Consider the following 22,773-nt stretch of genomic DNA (forward strand, 5'->3'; position numbering starts at 1 on the left):
GCACGGGTGTTCTGCACGGCCATAGTTATCTTCCGTACACAGACGGGCGGAGCGATGTGGGCAGAATCTTGTTGTAACGCAGTTCGGCATCTGCAAGGCATATGACGGATTCTGCTTCATAAACAACACACGTAAGTGCAATGAATATGCGCCTCGAATAACAAACTATTGGCATACAATACTTGTGATATTATTCCCTTGTCGTCCGTGGCGATTTTAGAATGGACATCTTGGTGGGGCAAAAAACAACATGTGGGATGCAATTCCAGCAAAGCCACTACACAACCCAAAACACTAAACAATACATTAATTGCACTATAAATGGTGACAAATGTTTCCCACAAACTGCTAGAGCCTACATAAAGCTGTCCCAACAGCAGAGACCCAAAACCTCACAACTGCTAAACCTGGCTATCAACGGAGCCTTGTCTTGCAGCGAAATAATTCATTCTCTTTTACGGCCTTTAAAAAAAACATAGCTGATATGTCTGACTTGGTTAATCCTCCTGTTGTGTTCGTTTCATGTTAATTAATTCTGTGTTCCCGGTCCAAATTGCCGCCCAATTATAGCTGATTATAAATCCATAATACTAAATATATGATCACCTAATGTTGTGTTATATATTTTTATAAACTTAAGTTCTTGTGAACATTACAAGTTTACAAGAACATTACAACTTCTGTTTGCTATTTATGGCCTGTAGGCCTCATTGACCTGAGCTCATACAACTCGTTTTTGAGTAAAAGAAACACATAATGTATGGATTATTTTGACTTTAACAAATTCTCAGATGAAACAGTGATATTTATCACAGACTACTTTGTGTCCAAGTTCAACAAGGACTCTCTCCTCTTCTCCAGTGTCATGATCAAAGATATGATCAAGAGCCTCACATACAGTATATCGTTTGGTCATTGTGTTGCCACAGAATGAATTGTGAGCAAGACCTCAAAAAAGCTTTATATACAATAGCTGCAAGAAAAGTTCTATATATTGTTGAAACAATGTTGCGATTGCTTGTGAGAATGCCACAGGTGTTTCCCTGGGGGAAAGATTCTATTGGGAAAAGGTTCCCGTGGGGGTTGCCATGGAAGCCAAGAAGGGGAGTGTGTGTGTGCTCAAACACATCCATGTGGGGGCTGGGAGGAGAAGTGTGTCCATCTGATGAATGGGCATGTGCCAGAACTCAATTTTATACACTAATTGTAGTCTCACCCATCTACTGACTGGGAACACCATAGGTGTACAAAGGTTAAATGAAACACCCCAAATTTTATGAAAATCATCCAAATGTGTTTTGTGTGTTCAGATGCCCTGTGTGGACAAAGTCATGGAACCATATGACAATTAAATTAACTAAATTTTTCAGAGAGAGAACTTTAAAATCGGTTCAATTCAACTGGAACACAGCAGGAGGGTTAAACAAGTGTGGTTTCTACTGACAATTGATGTACAAACTATGGCATAAGTGGACGACAAGCAGAAAAGAGGCAATCTGTCATTTCGATTAAGACATTAATGAGCGAGCTAGGACGGACGTAGTAAATATAACTGTTCAGCACTTTTGAAATGTACAGCAACAGAATTCAGAACATGGGCCATTCTTACAGTGTTCTCCCTGTACACCAAGTCAGAACCATAGGATAAATAAAGGGGGCATGTAAACAATGAAAGCGCTTACAATTTTCAATGATTACATTTCTCTTAAACAGGTTATAGGCTACATGTGCACCACCAAGTCAGAACAGTAGGCACAATTAAGAGGGGAAAATAGACCAAATTATTAGGGTGAGGCACATGGGCTACTAAAAGCTTACTACACAACATACACTTAGTATTACTTTCTTAGCTACAGTATACATATCTCCCTGGCATATTACATCATTTATGCAGCAGCATACAAGACATTACTCACCTTGTTGTGCTGTGCTCACTTGAACAGGAAGGTGGCGTGGTGGTCCTTCGTGGGCAAATTTGATCATCAAACTTTGTCATCAATGTCTGGCATTCTCTGGATTTATGGTGCTTTCAAGACAACTGGGAACTCAGGGGGGGAAAAAAAAAAGGTAGAATCATAATGACGTCAGTAATGTTTAGGTTGTAGCTCTAGAAAGAGGCCCGAGTTCCGAATGTACAATTCCGAGTTGGATGAAAGTTCAAAATGTTTTTCAGAGTTTCCAATTGTCGTGAACTCACAAAAGTCAGATTTTGCCGTTCAGAGTTAAGTTGTTTTGAGCGCGGCACAAATCACGCTTCATTGACAGCATGGCCAATGTTGAATGTTTATAATTTTAAAACTAGGAAAAGAGCCACTCCACCACACAGCCACTCCACTGAATAGCAGGCTAATGATTGCTTTGTAATAATTGCAGATAGCCACTGATTCCTTCCAAACCACTCATTGTTGAATTTGATATTTCCAACATTTCCAATGTTTATGTTACGAATCCCTTTTGGCCCGACAGTCTAGGGGGGGGATGGTAATGAGACGCGTAACATAACTCATGCAAATTGTAATTGTGACAAAGTAAAAGTGTGAACGTAATAACCAGGACAACTGAAATCTACCGTCAAACTCAATGTTTATTTGAAAACACACGATAATGGGGGGAGCAGGAAAAGGGGCTGAGCTGGACCCAAGGAAAGAAACAATAAGTATTCAAAACACCCCTAAGCTAGACTAGCCTATTTTAACAGCTAACTAACCAACCAAAAATACAGTGGGTGGTCCGCCCAGTTCTAACTAGTGTATTTAACAAAGTTTACCTACGGGTAGTGTATGCCCATGGGCGACTTGTCTTGGTTTCCCCTTTTCCCACCAGCAAACAAACACCATAACCAAAAACAATACTCACAGGGGATGACAAAGTGCTATGGAGGTGCTCAAACAAAAGAGAGGTTAATACACAAAGAGAGAGTGAAACACAGAGATCTACAAACATGGCATTTACAAAGAGATTGAGCTCTAGAGCAAACAACTGATGGGGTTTTTAAACTAAGGGAAAGGAACTGTGATAGGGTAGGAAACAGGAGGAGGTGTGTCTTCTGATTGTTGATTGGATTGGTGACTGATTGGGGAGTGATGATTTTCACCTGTGAGGGGAGAAGGAGAGAAAAGAAACACACACACACACAGGATACACACACAGGATACTTGTATCCGTAACAGTTTATGTCCAATGGCCAATGAGCCCCAATACATTTAATCTATAATTTCTCTTCATATGACAAGGATTAAAAAGGATTTGCCAGTAGATTGTCGACTTGATTCATGATGATGACAGCTAGCTAAAAATGTTAAAGTATGATGTTGACATGATCAGTCCAATCAAAGCTATTGTGCAAAAAGCTACTGTACATATAACGTGATTTGACATAATTTTATCTGTGGCCAATGACATTGAGCCTTCTTGGGTGAGCCCTTCTAATGTAACTCTATGGCATCACTCAAGGGGCTAGAATTTGAGGTCTCCCCTTAGACTTGGCAGTGACGTAGTGTCCCCATGAGTGACAGAACACTGAGCCAATGACGTCGCAATGCTCCGTATTTTCTGCTGGCTTGTCCCACCACCACAAAAAGCACTGAGCTATAGGCTGAAACACCTGCATTTTGGAGCTGCCTTACTCAAGAAAACAAAAAAAGACCATGTTTATATGCAGCGCTATTAACTCAATGATATATATATATTTTTTTACATTGTTTGCAAACTGATATGTGACACGTTTAATGCCAAAATAACATGCAAAACAGGAAGGGCCCCCTCCCCCCAAAAACATACTAAAATGCAGGGCTCAAAAAAGGTGTGACTCTGCTCTGAATGACAAGTCGCCACTGCTTGTCGTGCTGTTTGGCAGTGTTAAATAAATGCATTTCTTACACATAAGTATGTGGACACCTTCAAATAAGTGGATTCGGCTATTTCAGCCACACCCGTTGCTGACAGGCGTATAAAATCAAGCACACAGCCATGCAATCTCTATAGACAAACATTGGCAGCAGAATGGCCTTACTGAAGAGCTCCATGACTTTCAACGTGGCACCGTTGTAGGATGCCACCTTTCCAACAAGTCAGTTCGTCGAATTTCTGCCCTGCAAGAGCTGCCCTGGTCAACTGTAAAGTCTGTTATTGGAAAGTGGAAAAGTCTAGGAACTTCAATGGCTCAGCCGCGAAGTGGTAGGCCTCACAAGCTTGGTGGAGGAGGAATAATGGTCTGAGGCTGATTTTCATGGTTCGGGCGAAGCCCCTTAGTTCCAGTGAAGGGGAATTGTAATGCTACAGCACACAATGACAGTTTGGCGAAGGCCCTTTCCTGTTTCAGCATGACAGTGCCCCCGTGCACAAAGTGAGGTCCATACAGAAATGGTTTGTCTAGATCGGTGTGGAAGGACTTGACTGGCCCGTGTAACAATATAACTTTAGACCCTCCCCTCGCCCATACCCGGGCGCGAACCAGGGACCCTTTGCACACATCAACAACAGTCACCCACGAAGCATCGTTACCCATCGCTCCACAAAAGCCGCGGCCCTTGCAGAGCAAGGGGAAACACTACTTCAAGGTCTCAGAGCAAGTGACATCACCGACTGAAACGCTATTTAGCGCGCACCACCGCTAACTAGCTAGCTATTTCACATCCGTTACACCTGCACAGAGCCCTGACCTCAACCCCATCAAACACCTTTGGAATGAATTGGAACGCCGACTGAGCCAGATCTGATCGCCCAACATCAGTGCCCAACCTCACTAATGCTCTTGTGGCTGAATGGAATCAAGTCCCCACAGCAGTGTTGCAACATATAATGGAAAGCCTTCCCAGAAGAGTGGAGGCTGTTATAGCAGCAAAGGGGAGACCAACTCCATATTAATGGTCATGATTTTGGAATGAGATGTTCGACAAGCAGGTGTCCACATAGTTTTGGCCTCAGTCTATAAAAAAGTGGTCAGATGAAGCAGATGCTAAACTACAGGACTGTTTTGCTATCACAGACTGGAACATGTTCCGGGACTCTTCCGATGGCATTGAGGAGTACACCACATCAGTCAACCAGAAGCCATGGATTACAGGCAACATTCGCACTGAGCTAAAGGGTAGAGCTGCCGCCTTCAAGGTGCGGGACTCTAACCCGGAAGCTTACAAGAAATCCTGCAAAGAACCATCAAACAGGCAAAGCGTCAATACAGGGCTAAGATTGAATCATACTACACCGGCTCCAACGCTCGTCTTATGTGGAAGGGCTTGCAAACTATTAAAGACTACAAAGAGAAGCACAGCCGCGAGCTGACCAGTGACACGAGCCAAATCACTTCTTCACTCGCTTCGAGGCAAGCAACACTGAGGCATGCATGAGAGTATCAGCTGTTCCGGACGACTGTGTGATCACACTCTCCGTAGCCGACGTGAGTAAGACCTTTAAACAGGTCAACATACACAAGGCTGCGGGGCCAGATGGATTACCAGGACGTGTGCTCCGGGCATGTTCTGACCAAATGGCAGGTGTCTTCACTGACATTTTCAACATGTCCCTGATTGAGTCTGTAATACCAACATGTTTCAAGCAGACCACCATATTCCCTGTGCCCAAGAACACAAAGGCAACCTGCCTAAATGACTACAGACGCGTAGCACTCACGTCCGTAGCCATGAAGCGCTTTGAAAGGTTGGTAATGGCTCACATCAACACCATTATCCCAGAAACCCTAGACCCACTCCCATTTGCACACCGCCCAAACAGATCCACAGATGATACAATCTCTATTGCACTCCACACTGCCCTTTCCCACCTGGACAAAAGGAACACTTATGTGAGAATGCTATTCATTGATTACAGCTCAGCGTTCAACACCATAGTACCCTCAAAGCTCATCACTAAGCTAAGGATCCTGGGACTAAACACCTCCCTCTGCAACTGGATCCTGGACTTCCTGACAGGCCTCCCCCAGGTGGTGAGGGTAGGTAGCAACACATCTGCCACACTGATCCTCAACACTGGAGCTCCCCAGGGGTGCGTGCTCAGTCCCCTCCTGTACTCCCTGTTCACCCACAACTGCATGTCCAGGCACGACTCCAACACCATCATTAAGTTTGCAGACGACACAACAGTGGTAGGCCTGATCACCGACAACGACGAGACAGCCTATAGAAAGGAGGTCAGAGACCTGGCCAGGTGGTGCCAGAATAACAACCTATCCCTCAACGTAACCAAGACTAAGGAGATGATTGTGGACTACAGAAAAAGGAGGACCGAGCACGCCCCCATTCTCATCGACGGGGCTGAAGTGGAGCAGGTCGAGAGCTTCAAGTTCCTTGGTGTCCACATCAACAACAAACTAGAATGGTCCAAACAAACCAAGACAGTCGTGAAGAGGGCACGACAAAGCCTATTCCCCCTAAGGAAACTAAAAAGATTTGGCATGGGTCCTGAGATCCTCAAAAGGTTCTACAGCTGCAACATCGAGAGCATGGTTGCTGGTTGCATCACTGCCTGGTACGGCAATTGCTCGGCCTCCGACCGCAAGGCTACAGAGGGTAGTGCGTACGGCCCAGTACATCACTGGGGCTAAGCTGCTTGCCATCCAGGACCTCTACACCAGGCGGTGTCAGAGGAAGGCCCTAAAAATTGTCAAAGAACCCAGCCACCTCAGTCATAGACTGTTCTCTCTTCTACCGCATGGCAAGCGGTACCGAAGTGCCAAGTCTAGGACAAAAAGGCTTCTCAACGGTTATTAGCCCCAAGCCATAAGACTCCTGAACAGGTAATCAAATGGCTACCTGGACTATTTGCATTGTGTGCCCCTCCCCCCACCCCTCTTTTTACGCTGCTGCTACTCTCTGTTTATCATATATGCATAGTCACTTTAACTATACGTTCATGTACATACTACCTCAATTGGACCGACCAACCAGTGCTCCCGCACATTGGCTAACTGGGCTATCTGCATTGTGTCCCACCCACCAACCCCTATTTTACGCTACTGCTACTCTCTGTTCATCATATATGCATAGTCACTTAAACCATATCTACATGTACATACTACCTCAATCAGTCTGACTAACCGGTGTTTATATGTAGCCTCGCTACTTTTATAGCCTCGCTACTGTATATAGCCTGTCTTTTTACTGTTGTTTTATTTCTTTACCTACCTATTGTTCACCTAATACCTTTTTTGCACTATTGGTTAGAGCCTGTAAGTAAGCATTTCACTGTTGCATACACCTGTTGTATTCGGCGCACGTGACAAATAAACTTTGATTTGATGTTGTGTAGTTAGCAGAGGACACTACATCATTTGATATTTGGACAGGGAAAAGGGCATATGATATTTGAATGGTTGCATGATGAAAATGTAAGGCCATGCCAGAATTTAGTGGCAGTATTACAGCAGAGATGCAGGCTACAAGTAGTACTCATATATTCAATTTGTCAAATCAAATATTATTTGTCACATACACATGGTTAGCAGATGTTAATGCGAGTGTAGCATAATGTGAAATGCTCCAAGAATGATATGGCTATTTCATGTGGATATGGCTCTTGTTTGCATTATAGTGCCATAGTTGAACTTAATATAGTTACTATGAATATATGAAAAAACTATGTAATTACAATGTGTAGTATTAATAGTATGTAATAACAGTCTCAACGCCTCTTCCAGCTCTACAGGTCCAACATGCCTCTTGGCGACATGAGGACACCCCTGCTGTCCAACTCATTTGACACCCCAGAGGAATCCCTGCCCTGTGACCCGGGAAACACCACAGTAGGCATCCTAGGCTCAGGTGATTACTCCCGCTCCCTGGCTGTGCGATTAGTTGCCTGTGGTTATAGGGTAGTGGTCGGCAGCCGTGACCCAAAGCATATAGCCACCGGACAGTTTCCTGATGGGGTTCAGCTTCTCACACAGCGGGAGGCGATGGTTGGCACAGAGAAAGTTGTCTTTGCTGCTCTCTACCCTGAACACTACCACACCCTGGTGGGGTTGAGGGATGTGCTGGCTGGGAAGGTGCTGGTGGATGTGAGCAATGCCACCAAGCTTAACAGTGGAGAGCCGTCTAACGCTGAGAGGCTGGCAGAGCTGTTCCCAGAGAGCAGAGTGGTGAAGGGCTTCAATGTGGTCTCAGCCTGGGCCCTGCAGACTGGAGCTCATGACGGCAGCAGGCAGGTAAGAGAGTAATCATGTATATACTGTACATACAACTCCACACATTGTATACAGTGGCAAGAAAAAGAATGTGAACCCTTTGGAAATACCTGGATTTCTGCATAAATTGGTCATCAAATTTGATCTGATCTTCATCTAGGTAACAATAATAGACGAACACAGTCTGCTTAAACTAATAACACACAAACAATTATACATGTTCATGTCTTTATTGAACCCGCCATGTAAACATTCACAGTGCAGGGTGGGAAAAGTATTTGAACCCTTAATAACTGGTTGACCCTCCTTTGGCAGCAATAACTTCAACCAAACATTTTCTGTAGTTGCGGATCAGACCTGCAAGGTCAGGAGAAGTTTCAGTTCAGCAATATTCTTGGGATGTCTGGTGTGAACTGTTCTTTTGAGGTCATGCCACAGCATCTCAATCGGGTTGAGGTCAGGACTGACTGGGGCCACTCCAGGAGGCGTATTTTCTTCTGTTGAAGCCATTCTGTTGTTGATTTACGTCTGTGTTTTGGGTCGTTGTCCAGTTGCATCACCCAACTTCTGTTGAGCTTCAATTGGCAGACGGATAGCCTAACATTCTCCTGCAAAATGTCTTGATAAACTTGGGAATTCATTTTTCCGTTGATGATATCAAGCTCTCCAGGCCCTCAGGCAGCAAAGCAGCCCCAAACCATGATGCTCCCTCCACCGTACTTTACAGTTGGTATGAGTTTTGATGTTGGTGTGCTCTGCCTTTTTTTCTCCACACATAGTATTGTGTGTTCCTTCCAAACAACTCAACTGTAGTTTCATCTATCCACAGAATATTTTGCAAGTAGCTCGCTGGAACATCCAGGTGTTCTTTTGCAAACTTCAGATGTGCTGACACTCTAGGATTATTTTTAACCTCATTGAGAATTCTGCGCTGTGCTCTTGCAGTTATCTTTGCAGGACGGCCACTCCTAGGGAGAGTAGCTACAGTGCTGAGCTTTCTCCATTTACAGACAATTTGTCTTACCGTGGACTGATGAACATCACGGCTTTGAGAGATACTTTTGTAACCCTTTCCAGTTTTATGCAAGTCTTCTGAGATCTGTTTTGTTCGAGGCATGGTTCACATCAGGCAATGCTTTTTGTGAGTGTTTTTTTATAGGGCAAGGCAGCTCTAACAACATCTCCAATCTCGTCTCATTGGTTGGACTCCAGGTTAGCTGACTCCTGACTCCAATTAGCTTTTGGAGAAGTCATTAGCCTAGGGGTTCACATACTTTTTCCAACCTACACTGTGAAAGTTTAAAATATGTATTCAATATAGACAAGAAAAATACAATAATATGTGTGTAATTAGTTGAAGCACACTATGTTTATCTATTGTTGTGACTTAGATGAAGATCAGATAAAATGTGATGACCAATTTATGCAGAAATCCAGGTAATTCCACAGGGTTCACATACTTTTTATTGCCACTGTATGTAGTTATAGACTTAGCACACCGACAGGCACTCACCCACACAATGTGAGCCTCAATTTATCCTAATCAGTCCTCTCCCCCCTGCCCCTCCCAGGTCCTGATCAGCAGTGACTGTCCTGAGGCCAAGAGAACTGTGATCCAGCTGGCTCGCTGTATGAGTTTCCTGGCGGTGGACATGGGAGGCCTTGCTAGCTCTAGGCACGTTGAGGACGCCCCCCTGCGCCTCTTCCCATCCTGGGGCGGCCCCCTAATGGTCACCTTCCTCCTCATCCTTTTCTTCTACGGCTACAACTTCCTGCGTGGTGTTCTCATGCCCTATCTGTCCCGGGGGCAAAACAACTTCTACCAGCTACCCCTGGAGACGATGAACGAGACGCTGCCAGCAGTGGCCCTGGTGATCCTGGCGCTAGTCTACCTCCCGGGACTGTGGGCTGCCGCACTGCAGCTGGTCCGTGGAACAAAGTACAGCCACTTCCCCGGCTGGCTAGACCACTGGATGGGGAGACGCAAACAGCTAGGCCTGCTGAGCTTCCTATGTGCCGGGCTGCATGCGGTCTACAGTATGTGTCTGACCCTGCGCAAGGCTTCCCAATACAGGCTGCTGGATGCAGCGTACAGACAGGTGAGTGGTTGGAGTCAGTTGAACAGGTTGAACTCATAGTCAGTTGAACAGGTTGAACTCATAGCTAGTTGAACATCTATAATCCATCAGTAGGGGACTATCCAAATAAAATGTTACCAACCGTGGTTGGTGATGTCACTGCTGTGGAGCAGTAGGCCGGGGCTGCATTTTGAACTCTCTATGAGTGTGAACTAGACGTGACAGAGTGTGGCTGAGGCCTAATTAACAGACTGACTCCGGTAAGAGCTGATTCTTGGGGGCAGGATGCTCTCACGCATCCAGCTCTCCCATAGAGCGTTGTTCACAAGTGGGAGAAGGCAGTGCGCGCTCATTAGTTGATCCACAGATTAAGTGTTCCTCTCACACTTTTCTCACAGTTTCCCAGTGTTTTAATGCTTTTAACTGCATCCGTGAATCATTTGGTTTTCCACTAACCGGTCTTTGTGCCCTTTCAGGTGAAGGCGGGAGTGGAGCATTCCTGGGAGGAGCCTCAGGTGTGGAGATCGGACTTTTATCTGTCCTCTGGCATTCTGGGACTTGGTGTTCTGACTCTTCTGGCCATCACATCTCTACCCTCGGTGGGTAACGCTCTCAGTTGGAGAGAGTTCACGTTTGTACAGGTGAGTAGCTAACAGCACGATACTTGACACGTTTGTATGCACCCATAGTTTATTGCAACATTTTGAGCGGTTTTCTATCATCTGTCTCCAGTCAGGGTTGGGGTACGCTGCCTTGACTCTCTCCATCATGCACACCCTCTTCTTCAGCTGGGACTTTGCTTTCTTCTCATTTGCTTACCCTTACTACATGCCCCCCACATACCTGCTGGCACTGATCCTGCCCTGTCTGGTCCTGGTGGGTCGGCTCTTCCTGGCACTGCCCTGCCTGGCGTTCAGACTGGCAAAGATACGTCGAGGCTGGGAGAGTCCATGCCACCACCCTCCTCAGACCCAAGAGGACACAGCCAATGGCGTGCTGCCCAGGGACTTAAGTGGTGATGTGTGACGGTCCAATCAAGTAGAGACTCAGTGCAAATCCATTTTCTAGCTCTGATGAAAGGGATGGTTCGTTGTACATATTTTGTCTGACACACACTATGGCACTTTTTAATGCAACTTAATTTTAAAATCCAAATAAGAAACAAACTCAAGAAAAGTGTTACTATTTTTCTAGAAACTGAAATACTGAAAGGTTACCTCAAGTTCAATATGGAACTACCTTCTGTTATGATAAATGATGTACGCTCTTTGTTTAACTGGGTTAAGAAACATGAACATATATGTATCACTTTCACTGAGTATCATAGCAAGACATTTCATATTTGACTAGACCTCTAAGCTTCTCTTGGGTAAAGTGAAGAGACCACTTTCTGGTCAATTTCAGCATGTTCAAATCTCCAAACCCACTATTTGACAAGATTTACCAACCAGAAGTGCCTGAATTGAGCCTCAACTGAGAAGCTGCACTTGACCCTGAAATAGGAAAAACATTTATTGACAGAAGTCTGTTTAAGGATTAGTGTTAGAGACCTAGTTAATACAGTCAGTCTTTGTTATTCAGCTGTGTGTTACTGCGCTGTCGCTTCCAGACAGACAGTCTGTGTGCAGTGTTGTGGAATATCTTGAGTCAAATATTTGCACAGATACCGGAACTTGTGAATTCAATTTAGACTTTATTACAAACGTAACAGAGCCGAGCCCTTCCATGGAAAATACTAAATTCTCTAATCACAGAGTTCTGACTTTATAGTTTTTCCCGTCTTTACATTGCACATATAGTCAGTCACTCCTTGTATGTACATGAACAACTCCTATTGGCCTTATAGTTCTCCCATCTTTGCATTACGTATAGAATCCCCTCCCTCTATACGAAAATAACTCCTCTTGACATTTCTCCACCATTATCTTTCCATCTCAGTTCTTGCTTGTTAACGCCCACATCTGACAGCTGAATAGGTTATAATGGTAGCAGGCCCTGTTCATTTTTGTTCCATTCGTTATATAGCCACTCTGTCTTAGCACTTCAAAGTGGACAGTCTAAACACTGCCTGCTAATATTGGAGTCATGAGTTTTGCATTAGTTTCGCTACCACAGCAGCTCCAGTCCTAACAACATCATTATGTAAGGAGACTGGACACATCAGTCACAAAACACACAACTACTGTCAACCTGGGAAATGAACAATTAACTGAAGGAAAGTGTCTTCAGCGCACACATAAGGTGTGATATACACTCACCAGCAAGTTTATTAGGTACACCACCCAGTTTATGAAAATGGAGATGGCATTGAGCCAGTCAGTTACAGTTCGATTGAATGTTAAAATGGGCAACTGAGTGTGGTATGATCGTCTGGGCCAGGTGCGCCGGATCCAATATCTAAAAAACAGCCTCACTCCTGGGATTTTCACATACAATGTCTAGGGTTTACCGAGAATGATGCGACAAACCAAACATACCCAGTCAGCGGCATTCCTGTGGGCGAAAACAGCACGTTGATGAGAGGTTGAAGGAAAATGTCAAGAATCGTGCACAGGCAGACCAAAAACAGACAAATAACTGTGCAGTACAAGTGGTGTGCAGAAAGGTATTGTGGAACGCATAATTCATTGATCCTTGTCCATACTGGGTTCCACTCCGATCAGCTAAAAAGAAGATGCTCCATTGGGCACGCAATCACCAACACTGGACAATTGAGTGGAAAAACATCACCTGGTCTGACAAATCCCAGTTCCTGTTGAGTCAGAACTTGGCATTAAGCAGCATGAGTCTATGGAACCATCTTGCCTGGTACAGTGTATAGCTGTGATAAAGGGCCTTTTTGTGATTCATTTGTGTGTGTGTGTGTGTAATGTAGTACCATATTTACTTGTAAAAACTAGAATGAGCAAAGCCAGTGGTTTCTCCTTGGGTAAGAATACATTTCTTTTTCCTATTGAATATTAAAGCTTATGTGCCATATTTGGACCCATTTCAGCAAGGGGGAAAATACTTCACTGTACTTATGCAATAAAGCTTTTTAGATGACTCATTTCAAACCAGTGATTTAATTTGGAATAATGTTTACAGTAATAAAACAGGTCTTACAGGAAACTAATAAGTACAAAGAAAATCCATGTACAACCAATCATATTCAACACCACCAAATAAATGGAAAGTGCATTTCAGTGGAGATGTATAAAAGAGGCAAAAACATGTTTTTTATATATATGGCATGTTAAATTAAAATACTCAAACTTAGGTCTGAAGGCACATGTCATTCCCCCCCCCCCCCACCACCAATCTTCCATTCATGTGTATCCTCCATGTCAGATTAGAATCCCCTCTTCCGTGGTGAAGTGGGGGATGAAGGCCCTTACCACCAGGCCGGTTGGGGGTTGGCTTTAAAGAGCTTATAATCCTCTTTCCTGAAGAAGGCCAATTCTGTTTCATTTGCTGAAACAAAAAAACAGGAATAAAATAAGACCCTTCACTTTGACAATATTTAATTACCAGGATGTTGCCTGAATGCAGTTCCAACTCATAAAATACACACACAAACGGTCTGAATACTTATGTAAATAAGGTATATTTTTAAAACACTTGCAAAAAAAATAAGTCAAGGGGTCTGAATACTTTCCGAATACACATACAGTACCAGTCAAAAGTTTGGACACCTACTCATTCCAGGTTTTTTTTACTATATTTTAGAATAATAGTGAAGACATCAAAACTGAGAACACATGGAATCATGTAGTAACCAAACAACAAAAAAAAAGTGTTAAACAAATCCAAATATTTTATATTTGAGATTCTTCAAAGTAGCCACCCTTTGCATTCTCTCAACCAGCTTCATGAGGGAAGGGGACTATTCCTAGAGCTCCCCGCCCAGCCAAACTGAGCAATTGGGGGAGAAGGGCCTTGGTTAGAGAGGTGACCAAGAACACGATGGTCACTGACAGAGCTATAGTTCCTCTGTGGATAATCTTGTTTCTCATGGTCTAAGAGTCCTCCAGGTGCCTTTTGGCAAACTCCAAGCAGGCTGTCATGTGCCTTTTACTGAGGAGTGGCTTCCGTCTCACCACTGTACCATAAAGGTCTGATTGGTGGAGTGCTGCAGAGATGGTTGTCCTTCTGGAAGGTTCTTATATCTCCACAGAGGAACTCTGGAGCTCAGTCAGAGTGACCATGGGGTTCTTGGTCACCTCCCTAACCAAGGCCCTTCTCCCCCGATTGCTCAGTTTGGCCAGGCGGCGAGCTCTAGGAATAGTCTTGGTGGTTCCAAACTGCTGCAGAAATGTTTTGGTACCCTTCCTCAGTTCTGTGCCTCGACACAAACTTGTCTCAGAGCTCTAAGGACAATTGCTTCAACCTCATGGCTCAGATTTTATTTTTATTATTCCATTTTAGAATAAGGCTGTAATATAACAAAATGTGGAAATAGTCAAGGGGTCTGAATAATTTCAAACGGCACTGTATAGTCTTTTTATAATGTAGACGTATAGCGGTTTGCCCCAGGAAGACCCCATCTAACCCCCCCCCCCCCCCCCCCCCCCCCCCCGTAACTCTTCCCCTGTGTACAAAAACAAGATGACTATACCAATGCCCGCATCTCTTAGGGTTAGTCCATCTTGCAGAATAAGCTTGTCATCATCCTCCAAACTCATCACCAACTCATTCGTCTGCAAACAGGACATTTATCATTTTGATTGGCTTTGTAAAACACAATTATTTAGAATAGACAATGGGAGAGATTCAACAAGTGTATGTCAGGTGTCAAGGAGAATACCTTTGCTCCATGTGCCTGGTGGATGATCTTCATTGTGTCTTCAAATGATACATTATGTAGAAGTTAAGACATATCAATATACTGCATGTATCAAGAATGCATGCCAAATGGGTCCAACAATGTTTAGTGAAGGATAACCTTGAGATGTTGCGGGCATCATTCTCAGAACATAATCGACTCCTAAACCCTACCATCAATATTAAATGTCTATGGCACAGGTGTCAAATTCATTCCACAGAGGGCTGAGTGTCTGCAGGTTTTCACTCCTCCCTTGATTGATGCATTAAGGTCACTGGAACTCTCCACACCTGGTTGTCTCTGGCTTAATTGAAAGGAAAAACCTGCAGACACCAGACTCTCCATGGAATGAGTTTGACACCCCTGGTCTAGGGGCTGCACCATACGGGGCAATGCCAATGGTAGGGTAGTCGATAACTCAAATCCACGACTGGACTGGAGCCCCAACGTCACAAAATTAAGTTATAAAAATTGATTTCAGCACCCAAAGAATAGCCAGCAATTACAAATTACATTGTTCTTTGTAATTGCGTGCTATTCTTTTGATGCTGAAATAAGTCATTTTTTAAATTAAAAACTTAATTGTATGTAACGTCGGAGCTCCAGTCTGCCCACACTAATCATAGCTATTTGGAAGTAAGCAGCAGAAGCCACTACTAAAAATGCAGCCATAACTTACCGTAGCCAAAATTCTTGAATGGGGGTGGTAAACCGGCTCTCATGCTAACTTCTAAAAGGGACAAATCAACATGTATGGAATCAGAAAGGCAGATGATGGAATGTTGAGTAATATTTTTCATAATGTCGGGCGTTCACTCACGGCAATTCAAGAGGCAATTCAAGAGGGTGGTAGAGGTTGGCTCTCGAAATAAATGTAAACGTAATTCTCTTTGCCCTATGTCATTATAAATGACAACTAATCAGACTTTTCTACAATATTATAACTTTAATATACTTGTACTTGATAGTGTTGAAATAAGAACGTTAATTTGCTGTAACCATTGCTAGTTTAGACTGCACCGCTCTTGGATGCATCTCATATTTGGTGTTATGAGGTGATCCTTGACTTTCATTGCCTGTAACCGCAATCAATCTACGTTGAGAGGAGCCGCTTCTATGGCATTTTAATTGGAAATAACACACATACACACATTTTAAAAGCGTATTTCATTTAGAAAAATGCCATGTTTTCAGCCACTAGCCGGTCAGTTGAGGTTCGAAGTTAGCCGCGGAGCAGCGCCACGGAGTTATATTGAGCAGTTACCACTTTTTGATCATGCATCGAATGACATTCCATTCACTCTAAACATGCTAAATTCTCAGAGTAAATCGTCGGTAACTTTTGAACCATATATGGTAGAGACATGGTGTTTGGCCTATTATTTTTCTGACTGAATGTTCTAGTGCATTCACATATTTATATAAACCTTGAATTAATCATGTTATGGGTGAACACCCTACATAATGTTTAGCTAGCTACCAAAAAGAAATCATACTTACCATTTTTCACAAACTGGATAAATTCCTGGACCGTTTGATCTAAATTCACGCCACTAAATACAACTGGCTTGAAATTTCGGTGCTCAAAAGACCTTACCAAGCGAACAGTTAGGACTGCCTCGCTGGACATGCTGTAGCTGGCAAGCTAACGTTAGGTGACTGTTTACTTCTAGCTAGCAAAGCAAATGTCTCTTTACAGTGAAATATCGACACTGCAGCCCTTTAAGCATATATTGATGCTCATACTAATTTAGAACCCGAGCCGAACCTTTATTGCTAGATACTGGTAAAGATTTGTCTGTTCTTAATAAAGTTTCAACAAATAAACACGCGCTTCCGGGATGACGGCCCTTCCGCAAGAGAAGAGCAAACGAATTTGTGCTCAAAATGATCAGACTCGATGTGATGTTATGTCTATAATTTCAATATATATATTTGTTCACATAACCTCTGATTAAAGCTACGGTTGTGTAAAATATTTAAATATGTTCTTGATAAATCTGAATACATATTTTACTTGCCAGTAAATCGTTTTTGTCTTATGTTTTGTGTCATACTATTCAAATAGTTAAAAGATCTGAATATACTTAGTTTTCTTTATGTCCACTCTATTATAGGGACCCGAAGGACTACTTAAATCGTCTGTAAATTAGATACAATGCTTTTTCGTTAATGCAGTTCATTATATTTTACTTCTTGTGAAAACTTTATACAAAAAGTACATCTTCATCTGGTACTTATTAAGAGCAACCACGTGGTGTGTACGACATCATCCTAAACCTGCAGCTGCTAGGTTACATTCCTGGCCAACCTGACAACAACAATTCATCCCTGGTCTATCTAACGTTCCATCGTGACTGTTATGAGACTCAATAGACAAGGAATGTTCAAATGCTATGGCAGCACCTGCTTGCCAAAAGCACATGATATGGCATATGATATAAGGCTGCCTGAGGGGGAAAGGGAAATAAAGGGGAGGAGTAGAACCAAAAATATATCTGATTGGCTTTGATAGCGGGTAATACACGGACAAAGGGCATACCAGTTTGTAATATAGGCCAACGTGGCAGACACCATAGTAGAGATAAATATTTAATTATGTGGCAGACACGCACATCCCCATGCCCTACTTTAGTGGGACCACTCGTAACAATGAATTGAGAGCTTTGATTGGTTATCTTTACTCACCCCAACCAACTGAGATGTTGCGTGAAGTGCCACTCATTGAATCTACCAATGGAATTGAGGGGGCGGTATAGCCTCAAGCAGTAACGAAAAGCGACCATGAACAGTCTACCACAGAGTTTCTAAACCCAGAGGACCAACATCAGGATACTTCCGGGAACGCTTCGCGAAGCAAACTCGACAGACCAGACCGGGTTCTGTAAGGTCAATGAGATAAGTGAAACATTCTTCCTTAGTTGTTCATTTTCCCCTATTTCTAAAAGGCACAACCTAGATTCTAGCCAATGTCTTAAGTAGCTGAACATGTTATTACTCCAACCTCGTGAATGTGACAATCTGACACGTTTTCTTTTTATATACAAACAAAAAAGTAAAAATTAAACACAAATAAACAGAAATGCAACATAACCACCATACTTGATACACAACACTATATGGCCACACCTGTCCACGAACACACACAAATACACAGTAGCTTCCACTTACAATACACAAACATACTGTACATTAAATTCCCCTCACATAGAAATGTCATACTCCTCAAGATGGTCAAAATAAGGCTTCCAGACTTTATCGAACACATCCATTCTCTGCACAACCTTATAAAACACTGAATCTAGTGGAATGTAACTACAACTCAGGAGGCTGCTGAGGGGAGGACATCTCATAATAATGTCTGGATACCATTTCCCCGATTCTACTCCAGCCATTACCACAAGCCTGTCCTCCCCAATTAAGGTGCCACCAACCTCCTGTGAACTACATAGTTCAGCCCTCCAATATTGATGTCCACTCACATGCCCTCATAGTGCGGGAGTTCAGAGCCATGCCAATAAAGGTGACCTTTTGGCTTGGTGTGAAGTTACTCTTCATGGTTCACGGTAAGACCCAGTGCGGTCAGCGCTGTGCTCTCGGCTGCACACTCACAAGAGGGGGCGCAGATAAGCCCGTCGTCGAGGTAAGGAAGGATCTTGATCCCCTGTAAGTGGAGAGAGCTCAGGGCTGCGCTCACGCTTCTTGTGAAGACACGAGGAGCCTAGGGAGAGGCCGAAGGGTAATACCATGAACTGGTATGCCTGGCCTTGGAAGGCAAACCGCAGAAAATGCTGCATCTCTGTCTGGGGCTGGCAAGCACCTGAGTTAGGCTGGTGTTAGGGCCAAGGGCGTGTATAGGGCTGGGCCGAATGAGAGCGGCCAGGTTCACCCGTGTCAGGCCTCCCTATGACATGACTCTGTGATGGCTGGTTTTTGGGCTGTGGGATCCATAGCAGTGTAGCCTGACTCAGCTGTGTTTGATGGCCCGTTCATCCACAGGGCCAAAAAGCAGTCCGGGGACCACTGGTAGCTTTCTCAGCATCTGTCTGGAGTCACCGGACATTGGGGCTTTGGCGAGCCAGACCTGATAACGATAACTACGGTGGTCTGCCTAGCTCTCTGGTTATAACGCAAACGCTTGAAGAGATGCGTCTTTCAGGTTTCAGAGGTCGAGGTCTGCATGCCGGCTGGAGAATTCTGTTCTAAGGGTCATCAAGCTCTAGCCTAGCTAAGGCCGCACACAGGACAGCACATAGTGAGGCAGAGCTTTCCTCTGACTCTGTGTGATCAGAGCCTCGGAATGACTCCTCTGACCCATATTTAGCGTTGAAACTGAATGGGTCCACAACACTGGTTGGCACCTCCTTCACCATGTTGGGCGTGTCATCATCCTGGTCACTAATGTGCCGGTTGGATGCCCGAGTGAAGAGCAGTTCATCATCACGGCTATCTGAGTCCTATGTTGCGTCCCATACGCTCGAGGGAGTGCTAGAGGGCCCTGACTAGGGGGCTTGAAGGAACGCAAAATAGTTTTATGCTGCCTTATCTCAGAGGATAAGGAATCAACCTTTCTAGTGAGGCTCTCAACTTTTTCACAAGGGGGCCAGCATGGGTTTTGTGGGCTTTCCCTCTTTTGGTGGCCCTGGATGGATCCTGGTGAACAACGCCGGATGCTGGTAAATTATCGGTGAAAACCAGGCCCTCAACTCTGGCTAGCTGCCCTTCCCTCACTTTCATAAGGCAGGATGGCGCAGTTAATGCAAGTCTCAGAAAGGGCCTCACGCAGCTGGCCAACACCTAGGCAGGCGGGGCACAGGTCATGACCATCTACTACTTGTAATTCAGCTCCACAAGAGGAGCAGCCATGCATGGCCAGCATCATGGAGATATGGTGTTCTCTCAGCTCAGAATGTAAAAGACTAATTATTTTACAAATAAATATTTCTTATGCAATATACAAATTAATCAAATTAACTCATCTAATACTAACCGGTGACTGTATTACAACACCTACCATAATACACAGTAAAGGTAGAGAGTGTGGGAGAAATTAGGTACATATATGGATAAATATACTGTCCTATATAAAAGAGGGATGCATTTGCCATTCTGGTAAGGTACATTGTCTATTGTATAGGACAGGAAGCCAGAGTGGGGCCATGGGAGAGGGCAACACCTAGGGCAGCTGGACATACAAAGATCAGAGGTTATCTAAGGACGGGGGGTTCAGCCAAAGGACCAATTGATGGATTACAGACATCAATCACATCACAGGAGACAAGTCTGTTTGATCTTAGACAACCATATGAAGAGAAGGCGACCAGAACAGCTAGGCACCCTAAAGCTAAAGGAGATGAAAGACACCAAAAGGGACACATGGAGTTAATTACAGGGTATGAACACAGGCCACAGGAAAGGGGAATGTATAGTATTTTTAGTATAGCGGAGCATGCTAAAAACAGAAGAGACACATAGTCTGCTGACCCTAGATAACACACAAACAGGAGAACGCATTAAGCTGAGTGAAGGGTCAAAGCAAGGGTCTTGTCACCATTAGGATCTAATGGAAAGCAGATGGGGGCGTTATTGGGCTGAACAAGCAGGAAGCACGGATTGGGATGTAACTTAATTTGCATATGGGAGGGACTTATATGGTAGGTGTATAACTCAGAGCGAGGGCTCTGAAAAAGTGTGTGTGTTCCGCGGACCGCTCCGGCTTATGATACTGTTGTATTAAAAGTCTATATTGATTTTCACAAAGTTCTTGGTTGTGTCATATTTGAACCAATTTGCCACTACAAGAGCTACAATAATATGGCGGGAGTTGTACAGCCCCGCAAAATAATTTTGGGTGAGCCTAGCTCCAACCACAGGGCTGGAGCAGGAAAGATATAATATGTTTAAACGTAGGCTTATTTATGTGAAACACGCACATATGGCCGTTGATTAGTAAGCCAAGCTGACAACACACAGTGGCAGCTAGGTTGAGTTGGTAAACTAGCTACAGTTGAAGTGGGAAGTTTACATACACTTAGGTTGGAGTCATTAAAACCAGTTTTTCAACCACTCCACAAATTTCTTGTTAACAAACTATAGTTTTGACAAGGCAGTATATTCATCTACTTTGTGCATGACACAAGTAATTTTTCCAACAATTGTTTACAGACAGATTATTTAATTTATAATTCACTGCATCACAATTCCAGTGGGTCAGAAGTTTACATATACTAAGTTGACTGTGCCTTTAAACAGCTTGGAAAATTCTAGAAAATTATGTCATGGCTTTAGAAGCTTCTGATAGGCTAATTGACATCATTTGAGTCAATTGGAGGTGTATCTGTGGATGTATTTCAAGGCCTACCTTCAAACTCAGTGCCTCTTTGCTTGACATCATGGGAAAATCAAAATATATCAGCCAAGACCTCAGAAAAAAACATTGTAGACCTCCACAAGTCTGGTTCATCCTTGGGAGAAATGTCCAAATGCCTGTAGGTACCACGTTCATCTGTACAAACAATAGTACTGAAGTATAAACACCATGGGACCACACAGCCGTCATACCTCTCTGGAAGGAGAAGTGTTCTGTCTCCTAGAGATGAACGTACTTTGGTGAAAAAAGGACCTTGTGAAGTTGCTGTAATAAACCGGTACAAAAGAATCATAAAACACGGGACGAAATGTTAAAAACTGTCCATTGTGCCAATAGATGGTATGCACTCACATGAGATTTGCCGTGATGTTGACAGAGTGGCATGGGAGGTTTATTTCTTAGACTGGGTTAAGATGTCAATTTTGGGACACATCCTCAGTAGTGTGCCTTCAAATCAGTGGGTGTTTTGGCCTTTAATCACTACACCCTCACCAAAGGTGGCCAGCTAAAGGGTAATCAAGCCTTAGCTTGTGTCCCATGCCCAATTAAGATTTCCCACGGGATTATGCAAGGCAGGGGCGTCCACTTCCCTGAGCCAGCCCTACAGCTGACCGCATACCTCATATGCCCTCCTCAAGTTGGAGGGATCTGAATTGGGTTCTCAGGTGGGGGTGGGGGGGTCATGAAGTTATAGCCCAGCAAGGGTCCTTCCGTTTGATCCAGATCCACTGGCTGCCTCTTTCAGCTGCTTGAGAAACTGCTCTGACGGTCTGCTGCAGAGCCTGTCCATGGATTCCAAGTTCTTTCAGCAACCTGATGGTGGAAGGAGCCACGAATCCTCTGCATCCCACTTCAACTGGCCAGACTTTTGCATTCCAGCCACGCTGAGTTGTGTCTGCTGCTCTGTGTAATGCAGTTTCTTACGCTCGTAGGCCTCTTCAACAGAGTTTTCCCACGGGACTGTGAGCTCTATGATGTACACAGCCTTTCGTGAAGGGGACCAGGGTACCATGTCTGGCCTAAGGTTGGAAAAATGAGTTGCTGGCCAATACCGACAAGCATCTTCCAGTCCCGGGCCATGGCTAGGTGTCCAGTTTCTGGCTTCGTAGGAGGATGCTTGGGCCTTTTCTGTCCCTCCCGGATGCATGTTGTTGTTTTGACGGGATTGCTTGTTTTTGGAGGTAATGAATTGGTTGCACTCCTCTTGGTCTCGAGTGCTGCAGCCAGGCTCTTGAGGACCTGATTTTGCCTCCAGGTGTAGCGGCCTTTTGAGAGGCTGGTCTTGCAACCTGTCATTATATGCCTGAGAGTCGCTGGAGCTGGGCAGAGGGGACAGGTCGAGTCCTCACCATAATATTGATGTGGGTTTTTTGGTGATGGA

General features: G+C 44.1%; 2 protein-coding genes across 3 annotated transcripts; one reads left to right on the forward strand and one right to left on the reverse strand.

Moving 5' to 3' along the window:
- The first annotated feature begins 16 nt into the window (after positions 1-16).
- Positions 17-13,263, forward strand: steap3 (STEAP family member 3, metalloreductase). 2 transcript variants are annotated; one of them, XM_021597682.2, is made up of 5 exons: positions 17-131; positions 7,655-8,161; positions 9,712-10,239; positions 10,695-10,859; positions 10,951-13,263. In XM_021597682.2, exons 2-5 carry the CDS (start codon positions 7,670-7,672, stop codon positions 11,242-11,244), a joined length of 1,479 nt encoding a protein of 492 aa, XP_021453357.2. In that variant the 5' UTR covers positions 17-131; positions 7,655-7,669; the 3' UTR covers positions 11,245-13,263. The 2 variants fall into 2 exon arrangements, with proteins under 2 accessions (XP_021453357.2, XP_021453358.2); XM_021597683.2 differs by having other exon boundaries at positions 11,136-13,263.
- Positions 13,264-13,267: 4 nt separating this feature from the next.
- On the reverse strand, positions 13,268-16,919 carry c3h2orf76 (chromosome 3 C2orf76 homolog). Its single transcript, XM_021597684.2, has 5 exons — positions 16,523-16,919; positions 15,702-15,752; positions 15,005-15,042; positions 14,816-14,897; positions 13,268-13,671 (listed from the first exon to the last, which is right to left on the reverse strand). Exons 1-5 carry the CDS (start codon positions 16,650-16,652, stop codon positions 13,592-13,594), a joined length of 381 nt encoding a protein of 126 aa, XP_021453359.1. The 5' UTR covers positions 16,653-16,919; the 3' UTR covers positions 13,268-13,591.
- Positions 16,920-22,773: the final 5,854 nt, after the last annotated feature.

The sequence above is a fragment of the Oncorhynchus mykiss genome, chromosome 3 (genome assembly GCF_013265735.2).
Source record: "Oncorhynchus mykiss isolate Arlee chromosome 3, USDA_OmykA_1.1, whole genome shotgun sequence".
NCBI lineage: Eukaryota > Metazoa > Chordata > Actinopteri > Salmoniformes > Salmonidae > Oncorhynchus > Oncorhynchus mykiss.